At 51.5% G+C, this 13,846-nt stretch overlaps 1 protein-coding gene across 1 annotated transcript; it reads left to right on the forward strand.

Moving 5' to 3' along the window:
* Positions 1-3,049: 3,049 nt before the first annotated feature.
* On the forward strand, positions 3,050-6,653 carry LOC144675892 (putative transcription factor Ovo-like 1). Its single transcript, XM_078536433.1, has 3 exons — positions 3,050-3,259; positions 4,233-4,419; positions 5,930-6,653. Exons 1-3 carry the CDS (start codon positions 3,050-3,052, stop codon positions 6,220-6,222), a joined length of 690 nt encoding a protein of 229 aa, XP_078392559.1. The 3' UTR covers positions 6,223-6,653.
* Positions 6,654-13,846: the final 7,193 nt, after the last annotated feature.

Below are 13,846 nucleotides of genomic sequence, written 5' to 3' on the forward strand. Positions count from 1 at the left end.
GTTCACAAACTGTCAACTGCAGACTAAGAAAAGTTTTGAAAAACTTTCTTGAGTTTGAAAGTTTTGGCGAAGAGTTGTTGATGCCGCTTCAAGGTGAGAAATGCCCTGTTAGCCGAGGGACAGAAGTGTCAAAGGGATGTTTAAACGATCAGCGCCCATGCCGGGAATACACAGTGTTGAGTTTTATAAACTGGGCAATGTTCCCCAGCCAGGTCTAAGGGGCAGTGAATCCAAACAAAAAGTAACGGTAACAAACCTGCCCAAAGCTACTGCAGTTTAAAAAATCATTAACCCGGGCTGCTGTTTGCTGGGAATACTTGATCGCCCGACGCAACCCCATTGTAAAACTTTCGATCTAATATCAAACTTTCACCTCTGCTCACTGATCCCATTGGCTTCTCCTGTATGGCGGCAGAGAGCACTTGGAGAATTGCTGATATTTCAGACGCTGTGTGTCTCTGTGCTTGGCTGCAGTATTCAAGTCGTTTCCACTTACCCCCATCAGTCTGGCAACTGGCTGTCTCGTTTCAGAATGACAAATAACTGCTTCACCACAGAATATTCATTTCACTGTAATCCCCACCTTGGACCCAGATGATAGCGTGGGCCTCGCTCCCCCACCACCCCCACCCTCATCTCTCTAACCTCCTCCAGCCCCTACAGCCCTCCCTATCTCTAACCTCCTCCAGCCCCTACCACCCTCCGCATCTCTGTAACCTCCTCCAGCCCCTACCACCCTCCCTATCTCTGTAACCTCCTCCAGCCCCTACAGCCCTCCCTATCTCTAACCTCCTCCAGCCCCTACCACCCTCCGCATCTCTGTAACCTCCTCCAGCCCCTACCACCCTCCCTATCTCTGTAACGTCCTCCAGCCCCTACAACCCTCCCTATCCCTGTAACCTCCTCCAGCCCCTACAACCCTCCCTATCCCGGTAACCTCCTCCAGCCCCTACAACCCTCCATTTCTCTGTAACCTCCTCCAGCCCCTACAACCCTCCCTATCCCGGTAACCTCCTCCAGACCCTACAACCCTCCCTATCTCTGTAACCTCCTCCAGCCCCTACAACCCTCCCTATCTCTGCAACCTCCTCCAGCCCCTACAACCCTCCCTATCTCTGTAACCCCCTCCAGCCCCTACAACCCTCCCTATCTCTGTAACCTCCTCCAGCACCTACAATCGACCCTATCTCTGTAACCTCCTCCAGCCCCTACCACTCTCCCTATCTCTGTAACCTCCTCCAGCCCCTACACCCCTCCCTATCTCTGTAACCTCCTCCAGACCCCACAACCCCCCCATCTCTGTAACCTCCTCCAGCCCCTACCACTCTCCCTATCTCTGTAACCTCCTCCAGCCCCTACACCCCCTCCCTATCTCTGTAACCTCCTCCAGCTCCTACCACCCTCCCTATCTCTGTAACCTCCTCCAGCCCCTACCACGCTCCCTATCCCTGTAACCTCCTCCAGCCCCTACAACCCTCCCTATCTCTGTAACCTCCTACAACCCTCCCTATCTCTGTAACCTCCTCCAGCCCCTACCACCCTCCCTATCTCTGTAACCTCCTCCAGCCCCTACAGCCCTCCCTATCTCTAACCTCCTCCAGCCCCTACCACCCTCCGCATCTCTGTAACCTCCTCCAGCCCCTACCACCCTCCCTATCTCTGTAACGTCCTCCAGCCCCTACAACCCTCCCTATCCCTGTAACCTCCTCCAGCCCCTACCACTCTCCCTATCTCTGTAACCTCCTCCAGCCCCTACACCCCTCCCTATCTCTGTAACCTCCTCCAGACCCCACAACCCCCCCATCTCTGTAACCTCCTCCAGCCCCTACCACTCTCCCTATCTCTGTAACCTCCTCCAGCCCCTACACCCCCTCCCTATCTCTGTAACCTCCTCCAGCCTCTACCACCCTCCCTATCTCTGTAACCTCCTCCAGCTCCTACCACCCTCCCTATCTCTGTAACCTCCTCCAGCCCCTACCACGCTCCCTATCCCTGTAACCTCCTCCAGCCCCTACAACCCTCCCTATCTCTGTAACCTCCTCCAGCCCCTACAACCCTCCCTATCCCTGTAACCTCCTCCAGCCCCTACACCCCTCCCTATCCCTGTAACCTCCTCCAGCCCCTACAACCCTTCCTATCCCGGTAACCTCCTCCAGCCCCTACAACCCTCCACATCTCTGTAACCTCCTCCAGCCCCTACAACCCTCCCTATGTCTGTAACCTCCTCCAGCCCCTACAACCCTCCGAGATCTCTGTAATCTCCTCCAGCCCCTACAACCCTCCCTATCTCTGTAACCTCCTCCAGCCCCTACAACCCTCCGAGATCTCTGGACTCCTCCAGTTTTTTTTAATTCATTCATGGGATGTGGGCTTCGCTGGCTGGGCCAGCATTTATTGCCCATCCCTAATTGCCCTGGAGAAGGTGGTGATGAGCTACATTGAACTCACCCCTTGACTCCCCAAAGCCTGTCCAACATCTACAAGGCACAAGTCAGGAGTGTGATGGAATACTCCCCACTTGCCTGGATGAGTGTAGCTCCCACAACACTCAAGAAGCTGGACACCATCCAGGACAAAGCAGCCCCGCTTGATTGGCACCCCATCCACCACCATCAACATTCACTCCCTCCACCACCGACACACAGTAGCAGCAGTGTGTGTACCATCTACAAGATGCACTGCAGGAACTCACCAAGGCTCCTTCGACAGCACCTTCCAAACCCATGACTGCTACCATCCAGAAGGACAAGGGCAGCAGACACATGGGGAACATCACCACCTGGATGTTCCCCTCCAAGTCACTCACCATCCTGACTTGGAAATATATCGGCCGTTCCTTCACTGTCGCTGGGTCAAAATCCTGGAACTCCCTCCCTAACAGCACTGTGGATGTACCTACACCACATGGACTGCAGCGGCTCAAGAAGGCAGCTCACCACCACCTTCTCAAGGGGCAATTAGGGATGGGCAATAAATGCTGGCCTAGCCAGCGATGCCCACATCCCGTGAATGAATGAAAAAGAAAACCAAATGGCTTTCCTTGAGGAAGATGTTTGAACAGAATATTCTTTCTTTAGATCCCCTGGATATTATACAATACAAAGAGTCCAAAATCTACGAGGCTCCCTTATGTTTGTCAGCGGAGGAGAACATAGAGAAGGAATCTGCGTATGACACAGACTCCAGTACATCTGTGCAAGATATTGAAAATGGAATCCACCACAACATCCACCAGGGATTCATTCGCTCCAAGATTAAGGTATAGACCATATTTATAGTGACGAAATAACTTCAATTTCTCCAGCTCCTATCACCCCCTCAGGACGTCCCAATGTGTTTCACACACAATGAGGGACTTTATTTTTTGAAGTGTGCTCACTGTGGTGATGTAGGAAACTCAGCAGCCAATTTACGCACAGCAAGATCCCACAAACAGCAATGTGATAATGACCCAGATCATCTGTTTTTAGTGATGTTGGGTGAGGGATAAATATTGGCCCCAGGACACCGGGGAGAACTCCCCCCTGCTCTTCTTCCAATAGTGGCCGTGGGATCTTTTACCCCCACCCGAGAGGGCAGACGGGGCCTCGGTTTAATGTCTCATCCTGAAAGACAGCACCTCCGACAGTGCGGCGCTCCCTCAGCACTGACCCTCCGACAGTGCGGCGCTCCCTCAGCACTGACCCTCCGACAGTGCGGCGCTCCCTCAGCACTGACCCTCCGACAGTGCGGCGCTCCCTCAGCACTGACCCTCCGACAGTGCGGCACTCCCTCAGCATTGACCCTCCGACAGTTCGGCACTCCCTCAGCATTGACCCTCCGACAGTTCGGCGCTCCCTCAGCATTGACCCTCCGACAGTGCGGCACTCCCTCAGCACTGACCCTCCGACAGTGCGGCACTCCCTCAGTGCTGACCCTCCGACAATGCGGCGCCCCCTCAGTACTGACCCTCTGACAGTGCGGTGCCCCCTCAGTACTGACCCTCCGACAGTGCGGCGCTCCCTCAGTACTGACCCTCCAACAGTGCGGCGCCCCCCCACCGGCACTGTGAGTCACAGCCTGGATTATGGGGCTCAAGTCACATGAATGGGATTCATACTGAGAACTGTCGGCTTCCATCACGATAGCACTACATCCTGCGCTGCTTCTGGGAATGGGGAATGAGTGAGGGACGGTGGGGCACAACTGAAATGTTGGTTAGATAATGACGTAAACGCACGTCTGCTTTTCAGGTCACGCGGGGAGATTGTACGGATGAGAATTATACCTGCCACTTCTGTCAGAAGACCTTTCAGTACCAGCGCATGCTGAACAGGCATCTCAAGTGCCACAATGATGTCAAACGTCATCTATGCAACTTCTGTGGGAAAGGCTTCAATGACACATTCGACCTGAAGAGACACGTCCGAACACACACGGGTAAGGGAGCAGTCAGTCCCCTTTTCATTCGCTTGTCACTTTTCCTATTTGTGAAGGTGCCCTGGGTGTGTGCACATGAAGGATTTCGAGTTCTGGGCCCTCAGGGGGGAGATATTGCCCCTGGAGGGGGGCTCAGCGCAGATTCCCCAACATGGTCCCGGGGCTGAAGGGGTTAAATTACGAGGGTGGGTCACACAGACTGGGCTGGTATTCCCTCGAGTGTAGAAGGTTAAAGGGGGGGGATCTAATCGAGGGGTTTAAGATGATTTAAGCATTTGGTAGGGTCGATAGAGAGAAACTATTTCCTCTGGTGGGGGAGGTGGGGGGGAGCGGAGCCAGGCCGTTCAGGCTGATGTCAGGAAGCACGTCTTCACACAGAGGGGAGTGGAAATCTGGAGCACTCTCCCACCAACTAAAAATCTGTCAAGGTTGGGGGTGAATGGGAAATGTCACTGAGATTGATAGATTTTTGTTGGGTGAGGGGATTAAAGGTTACGGAACCGAGGTGGGTGGATGGAGTTAAGATACAGATCAGACATGAGCTGACTGAATGCAGGAACAGGCTTGAGGGGCTGAATGGCCTCATTCTATTCCTACATTTCTAATAACCGTCCCCCCCCCCGACGGTTGGCTCTCTCTCTGTCTGGCTCTCTCTCTGTCCATCTCTCTCTCTTTGTCTGTCTCTCTGTGTGTGTGTGTCTCTCTCTCCCTCTGTCTGTCTGTCTCTCTCTCTCTCTGTAACTGTCTCTCTCTGTATCTGTCTCTCACTCTCTGTCTGTCTCTCTCTCTCCCTCTCTGTCTCTCTCCCTCTCTCTCTCCCTCCCTCCCTCTCTCTCTGTCTCTCTCCCTCCCTCTCCCTCCCTCCCTCTCTGTCTCTCTCTCCCTCTCTGTCTCTCCCTCTCTCTCTGTCTCTCCCTCTCTCTCTGTCTCTCTCTCCCTCCCTCTCTGTCTCTCTCTCTCCCTCTCTGTCTCTCTCCCTCTCTCTCTCTCTCCCTCTCTCTCTCTCCCTCTCTCTCTGTCTCTCTCCCTCCCTCTCTCTCTCTCCCTCTCTCTCTGTCTCTCCCTCTCTCTCTGTCTCTCCCTCTCTCTCTGTCTCTCCCTCCCTCTCTGTCTCTCCCTCCCTCTCTGTCTCTCCCTCCCTCTCTGTCTCTCCCTCCCTCTCTGTCTCTCTCCCTCTCTCTGTCTCTCCCTCTCTGTCTCTCTCTCTGTCTTTCTCTGTCTCTCTCCCTCTCTCTGTCTCCCTCTTCCTCTCTGTCTCTCTCTCTCTGTCTTTCTCTGTCTCTCTCCCTCTCTCTCTCCCTCTCTCTCTCTCTCTGTCTCTATCCCTCTCTCTCTCTCTCTGTGTCTCTCTCTATCTCTCTGTTTCCTTTTACAATGCACCTCAAAACTGACCTCTGACTAAAATGCTCTCGTATCTCTTTTGTGAGTTACCATCTGATGTTATCTGAATTTTAACTAGGTTAAAGGTGCTTTCCATAAAAGTCACTAACAGCTGCCATTCTCTGAGCAGGAATCCGTCCATATAAATGCCACCTCTGTGATAAGGCCTTCACTCAGCGCTGCTCACTGGAGTCGCACCTCAAGAAGATCCACAGTGTCCACCAGTCTTACGCCTACAAGGAGCGGCGCACAAAGCTCTACGTGTGTGAGGATTGCGGCTTTACAGCCGAAAGCCAAGACGGCCACATTGTCCATGTGAAGGAAATGCACCCAAACAGCCCGCTGCTGCGAAAATCCTCAAAGAGGGTGGCGGCCGTGATGGAGAGCACCTTCAGCTCACTGCTGGACAGCAAGAGCACATAATCCCCAATCCCGCCCGCTGTCGTCGCAACTTACCACCTGCCGACAAGTCTGTCAATTCGGGACCTCTGAAAACCATCGTGCAGGGCACCAGCTTGCAGATTCACCGACCAGTGTACCTCGGCAGGACTGACATCGTATTTGCACTTCTGAAATTATCCCCAAAATCTGCGTCCACCCAATCTCCCTCCGGCTTGCAGTCCCGCTGGGGTACAGAGTTCCACAGTCAGTCACTCGCTCGAGTGTCACCAGAATGCGAGGAGGCCATTCAGCCCTTCCAAACCTGTTCTGATGCTTACTACGACCGGAGCTGACCTTTGTCTCATCTCCCATCTCAGTTCTGTGATCTCTACCCCAGCAACAATCTATTTTGAAATCTCCCCTGCCTGAACCCGGGCCTCAGCAGCCAGGGAGGGCAGCGAGCTCCAGGTTTCCATGTCTACCATTCATGTCAGCCCAGGCAGGCTATTCGACTGCGCGGGCATCGCTGCCCGATCCTGCCCTCGCCTAGCAACTCCCCATTTACAGGAGGAGTCGCTGGTTGATTGACCCACTGATTGCTGAGACACTGAGACATGACTGAGATCAGCTTTAACCCATAACAGACCGGGGTCGGAGGAAACTACATCCTATCACAGCCTGGTCAAATCCTGGAGGCAAAATGCACTTTTCCTTAAATGGAGAAATATACAAAATAATGTACATTCTTTATCTTATTGCTGGCTTGAAAAAGGTGCAAAAAAATGTTGTGGGTGATTTGTATAATTTTTTTAAGTACCCTGGACGCCACTCCCTGCTTGTAATATAATTGTTGGGATTATAGTTTGGGATAATCATGTATCAGGTTTTTATGCTCTTCCATTAACACTTGAAGCTAGGACAACTTGCAAGAGGTTTTTTTATAAACTGTGTATAGGAGGAAATGATAGTTTACAATACAGGTATTTTACTGAGATAGTTAGTTCTTTACGAGGAATGAAGCGACTCCATATCAGACACCCGCTGTCCCATCAAACACTCCCAGGACAGGTACAGCACGGGGTTAGATACAGAGTAAAGCTCCCTCGACACTGTCCCCATCAAACACTCCCAGGACAGGTACAGCACGGGGTTAGATACAGAGTAAAGCTCCATCTACACTGTCCCCATCAAACACTCCCAGGACAGGTACAGCACGGGGTTAGATACAGAGTAAAGCTCCCTCTACACTGTCCCCATCAAACACTCCCAGGACAGGTACAGCACGGGGTTAGATACAGAGTAAAGCTCCCTCTACACTGTCCCCATCAAACTCAAACACTCCCAGGACAGGTACAGCACGGGTTTAGATACAGAGTAAAGCTCCCACCTGAGAGGGTTATTTCTTTGTTTCAGAAAATTCTGAACTTTGACCTTGAATGGGGTGGGGATGGAGGTCAAGGAGCGACCTCAGAGGAACTGAAGCTTATAAGTTTATGGGAAACCAGGATTTAAGACTTCAAGCTGAATTTGGGACACCCAAATAACTCGCTCTTTGCGATAGAACAAAAGAGTCAAATGGTTTCAGGCACAATTCCGATTTTTAAAATATATCATACTGAATTGTAGTTTCCCGAGAATGCTCACTATCTCTGTAACCTCCTCCAGCCCCTACAACCCTCCCTATCTCCGTAACCTCCTCCAGCTCCTACACCCCTCACTATCTCTGTAACCTCCTCCAGCCCCTACACCCCTCCCTATCTCTGTAACCTCCTCTAGCCCCTACAACCCTCCCTATCTCTGTAATCTCCTCTAGCCCCTACACCCCTCCCTATCTCTGTAATCTCCTCCAGCCCCTACACCCCTCCCTATCTCTGTAACCTCCTCCAGCCCCTATGCCCCTCCCTATCTCTGTAACCTCCTCCATCCCCTACAACCCTCCGAGATCTCTGAGCTCCTCCAATTCCATCCCCTTGAGTATCCCCCGATTCCCATCGCTCCACTATTGGCAGCCATGCCTTCAGCTGCCTGGGGCTTAAGCTCTGGAAATCCCCCCCTCAACCTCTCCGCCTCTCTCCCTCCTCCTTTAAGACGCTCCTTAAAACTGACCTCTTTGACCGAGCTTTTGGTCACTTGTCCCTAATATCTCTGTATGTGGCTCGGAGTCAAATTGTATCTGATTGATGCTCCTGTGAAGCACCTTGCGGATGTTTTATAAATGCAATATGTCTTTTACATGAACAATTGTTTTGCAATTTGAGGAAAAGCTTTTTAAATGTATTTTTAAAGAACTATTTTGATGACCATTTACTACTGGGCCTTGTGGATCAAATTTATTTTTATAAGGGATTCATTGCAGATCTTTGAGAATAGCCAGCGAGATGTAATAGTTTCCAAGGCAAAGGACACAAGTCGGGGTTAGAACTGGCCTCCATGCACGGGGCCAGGGAGAGTCAACTACCCAGTGACTCCTGCTGGTGGGATTCAGGGTGTGCAATCAGGGTGTGCAAGTCGATAATAGGCCCTGAGCCAGTCAGTTTAATTTCGGTGGCGGGGAAGTTTCTAGAAACAATTATTCAGGATACAGTTAATAGACGCATGGAAAAATGTGGGTTGATAAGGAAGAGCCAGCATGGATTTTTAAAGGGAAATCGCGTTTAAGCTAATCTGCTGGCGTTTTTTGAAGATATAACAGAGAAGGTTGATGAGGGTGATGCTGATGGTGTGGTGTACATGGACTTCCAAAAGACATTTGACACAGTGCCACACAACAGGCTTGTGAGAAAAGTTAGTGCTCATGGAATAAAAGGGACGTTAGCAACATGGATACAGAATTGGCTGAGTAATAGGAAGCAGAGAGTAATGGTCAATGGATGTTTTTGGGGCTGGAGGAAGGTTTGTAGTGGAGTTCCCCAGGGGTCTGTATTGGGACCCTTGCTTTTCCTGATATATATTAATGAACTAGATCTTGATGTGCAGGGGACAATTTCAAAGTTTATGAATGATACAAAACTTTGAAGTATTGTAATCTGTGAGGAGGACAGTGCAGAACTTCAAAAGGACATAGACAAGTTGGTGGAGAGGGCAGATAGGTGGCAGATGAAGTTCAATGTGGAGAAATGTGAGGTGATTCCTTTTGGTAGGAAGAACAATATAAAATAAAGGGTACAATGCTAAAGCGGGTGCATGAACGGAGGGGCATGGGTGTATATGTGCATAAGTCATTAATGGTGGCAGAATGGGTGGAGTGAACAGTTAGTAAAGCAAATTGTATCCTGGGCTTATTAATAGGGGAATTCATTACAACAGCAGGGAGGTTATGGAGAGCTTGAAAAGATACTAGTTAGGCATCAGACTGGAGTATTGTGTACAGTTCTGGATGCCACACTTTAGGAAGGATGTGAACGCATTGGAGACAGTGCAGAAGAGGTTTACAAAAATGGTTCCAGGGATGAGAAACTTGAGTTATGAAGATAGATTGGAGAGGTTGGGACTGCTCTCCTTGGAGAGGAGAAGGCTAAGAGGAGATTTGATAGAGATGTTCAAAATCATGAGGGGGCTGGACAGAGTAGATAGGGAGAAACCGTTCCCGCCAGTAAAAGGATCAAGAACGAGAAGCAACAGATTTAAAGTGATTTGTAAAAGAAGCCAATGCGATGCGAGAAGAAACTTTTTCACACAGTGGGTGATTTGGGTCTGGAATGCACTGCCTGGAAGTGTGGGTGGAGGCAGGTTCAATCGAGGTATTCAAGAGGGCACTGGATGATTATCTAAATCGAAACAATGTGCAAGGGTATGGGGAAAAGGCAGGAGAACTGGCCTGTCATAATTCTCCTTTGGAGAGCTGGTGCAGACACGATGGGCCGAAAGGCCTCCTTCTGCACGGTAACAATTCTGTGATTGTGTGAGTTGTCAGTCCCTCCTACCCCACCTTCCCCAAATAGCAGGCTGTCACCCATTGTATAGGTGGAGCAAGAGAAGGGGACAAAGAGGGAGGTGGGCAGACTGAGTGTTCACTGTTAGAGGGCCAGTGCCTGGGTGGGGAGGGGTGTGCCCGCCTGGTCCAGAGTAAGTGCTGAGGGAGCGCTGCACTGTCGGAGGGTCAGTACTGAGGATGTGCTGCACTGTCGGAGGGTCAGTGCTGAGGGAGCGCCGCACTGTCGGAGGGTCAGTGCTGAGGGAGCGCCGCACTGTCGGAGGGTCAGTGCTGAGGGAGCGCCGCACTGTCGGAGGGTCAGTGCTGAGGGAGCGCCGTACTGTCGGAGCGTCAGTGCTGAGGGAGCGCCGCACTGTCGGAGGGTCAGTACTGAGGGAGCGCCGTACTGTCATAGGTGCCATTTTTCAGGATGAGACATTAAACAGAGGCCCCGTCTGCCCTCTCGGGTGGGGGTAAAAGATCCCACGGCCATTATTGGAAGAAGAGCAGGGGGGAGTTCTCCCCGGTGTCCTGGGGGCAATATTTATCCCTCAGTCACCCTGTCAAAAAGCTCCAAATCCCTCCCACTTCATCTTCTCACTCCTTGGATTTGGCAGTGCACACAATGGCTGCAAGATTTACTGATAATGACAACAGTCACTGTAATTGGCAATAACACATGGGTCACAAACTGAGGATGTGCTTAGCGCTGATGGTGTGCTTTTTAACATCTGTTCTTCCCCAGCAAGGTAGTGAAACAGTCAATGCTCAGGGAAATGTTTGAAGAAGATGGAGTTTGAACCCTTCCTAATAACGCTGCCCTGTGGCACTCCCGTGGATTGGCAGGAACTGTAAACCTGAAGACTGAGTAGCTGTGCTCTAATATTCTACTGCACTTGTTTTCATGAGAATCAAGTGTAAAATAAAGTGAAAGATGCACCTCGATTGCTGTGTTGCACAAAGGATTCTCAGCTGTATTTTCAAATCCCCTCCCTATCTCTGTAACCTCCTCCAGCCCCTACAACCCTCCCTATCTCTGTAACCTCCTCCAGCCCCTACAACCGTCCCTATCTCTGTAACCCCCTCCAGCCCCTACAACCCTCCCTATCTCTGTAACCCCCTCCAGCCCCTACAACCGTCCCTATCTCTGTAACCACCTCCAGCCCCTACACCCCTCCCTATCTCTGTAACCACCTCCAGCCCCTACAATCCTCCCTATCTCTGTAACCTCCTCCAGCCCCTACAACCCTCTCTATCTCTGTAATCTCCTCCAGCCCCTACAACCCTCTCTATCTCTGTAATCTCCTCCAGCCCCTACAACCCTCCCTATCTCTGTAATCTCCTCCAGCCCCTACAACCCTCTCTATCTCTGTAATCTCCTCCAGCCCCTACAACCCTCCCTATCTCTGTAACCTCCTCCAGCCCCTACACCCCTCCCTATCTCTGTAACCTCCTCCAGCCCCTACAACCCTCCGAGATCTCTGCGCTCCTCCAATTCTGGCCTCTTGAGCATCCCCCGATTCCCATCGCCCCACCATTGGCGGCCGTGCCTTCAGCTGTCTGGGGCCCTAAACTCTGGAATTCCCTCCCTAAACCTCTCCACCTCTCTCTCTCCTCCTTTGAGACGCTCCTTAAAATCTGACCTCTTTGACTGAGCTTTTGCCCACCTGTCCCTAATATCTCTGTATGTGGCTCGGGGTCAAATTTTGTCTGACTGACCTTCCTATGAAGCACTTTGAGATAGTTTTGCTACATTAAAGGTGCTAGATAAATGCAGGTTGTTGTTCATCCTCTATTGAACTTGCGGATCATTGCCTCTGAAGAGCTCATGTTCTTTGCATGTGGCAGCACTGACGAGCTCTTAGCTTTGGAACTGTACCCAATAAGAGGCAGTGCTGTGGAGAAGAACATACAGAAAATGAACAATATTTAAGGTGTGATTGCTCCATTCTGTATCCAGCACATCCCACAGTGAGCCCAATAAGTTTAATACTTTATCCACCTGAACAGAAGGAGGCCATTCAGCCCCTCCTTCAGCCTGTTACACAGCAACAGGAGGAGGCCATTCAGTCCCTCTTGAGCCTGTTACACAGGAACAGGAGGAGGCCATTCAGCCCTCTCCAGCCTGTTACACAGGAACAGAAGGAGGCCATTCAGCCCTCTCCAGCCTGTTACACAGGAACAGGAGGCCATTCAGCCCTCTCCAGCCTGTTACACAGGAACAGAAGGAGGCCATTCAGCTCCCTTGAACCTGTTCCTCCATTTAATAAGATGTAGAGCTGTTGTGATCTTAACTCCATCTACCTGCCCCCGTCCCGTAACCCTTAATCCCCTTACCCAACAAAAATCCATCAATCTCAGTTTCCACATTTCCAATTGACCCCCAGACTCGGCAGCTTTTTGGCGGGGGGAGAGTTCCAGATTTCCACACCGCTTTGTATGAGGAAGTGCTTCCTGACATCACCCCTGAAAGGCCTGGCTCCCATTTTAAGGTTCTGCCCCCTTGTTCTGGACTCCAACCCCCTCACCCACCCCTCACCCCCCACCAGAGGAAATAGTTTCTCTCTATCGACCCTATCGAATCCTTTAATCATCTTAAACCCCTCGATTAGATCCCCCCCCCTTTAACCTTCTACACTCGAGGGAATACAAGCCCAGTCTGTGTGACCCACCCTCGTAATTTAACCCCTTTTTAACTCTGGGGTCATTCTGAATCTACACTGCACCCCCTCCTAGGCCTTCTTTGCCCCCCTCTCCTTCCTGAGGTGCAGGGTCCAGGACTGAACGTGGTCACTCCAGATGGGGTCTCACCAGCCTGAGACCCCCCTCCACGGCAGGATTGATTTGATGTAACAAAGCTGGAGATGACCGGGTGCTGCTGCTCCTTAACCTGGGAATGTCATTCTGCTGCTGCGCCTGCACAGTGTGGAGCACAGGCTCCTGTACACGGTGAGAAGGGGCCGGGCGGCATGTCCAATGTGCTGTGGACCCCCCGCCGATGCTCATCGACCAAAAAGCTCCCCCTCATAGAACCAACGGTTTCATCTTGGCACTTGCACGGTTAAATAAACAAATAGGACACCAGGGATTTGGCAGTGCTGTTACCTGGCACCGAATCATATCTTGGCTTCTGTCGTCAGTCAGCACAACAGCCAGTGGCTGCGAGGTGGGGCTGCGACATATGACGGGCACCAGCAGCGAAGGGTACCGCCCTGATTCTTACACCTTGACCCCTCCAGCTGATCCCAGTTTAATTTAAACAGGAACCAATCTCCCCTGATAAACACACACCTCTCCTTAGCCCACGCCCCCTTGGATGATGCCACCACAGCAGCAGTGGTTGGGCATCGCTGGCTGGGCCCAGCATTTATTGCCCATCCCTAATTGCCCCTTGAGAAGGTGGGGGCGAGCTGCCTTCTTGAGCCGCTGCAGTCCGTGTGGTGTAGGTACACCCACCGTGCTGTTAGGGAGGGAGTCCCAGGACTTTGACCCAGCAACAGTGAAGGAACGGTGATTTATTTCTAAGTCAGGAAGGCACACAAAACAAAAAGATTGACAAGGACGATCCCAGAAACTGAGAGGTTAGAATGATCAGGAAAGATTGAACAGGCCGGGGCTCTTTCCTCTAGAAAAGAGACGGCCGAGGGGGTGACCTGATCGAGCTCTTTAAAATGATGGAGGGGGTTTCGATAGGGTCGACGTAGAGAAGATGTTTCCCCTTGTGGGGTGGGGGTGGGGGAGGGAGACCAGAAC

Source organism: Cetorhinus maximus, unplaced genomic scaffold (genome assembly GCF_964194155.1).
Source record: "Cetorhinus maximus unplaced genomic scaffold, sCetMax3.hap1.1 HAP1_SCAFFOLD_1215, whole genome shotgun sequence".
NCBI classification, from domain to species: domain Eukaryota; kingdom Metazoa; phylum Chordata; class Chondrichthyes; order Lamniformes; family Cetorhinidae; genus Cetorhinus; species Cetorhinus maximus.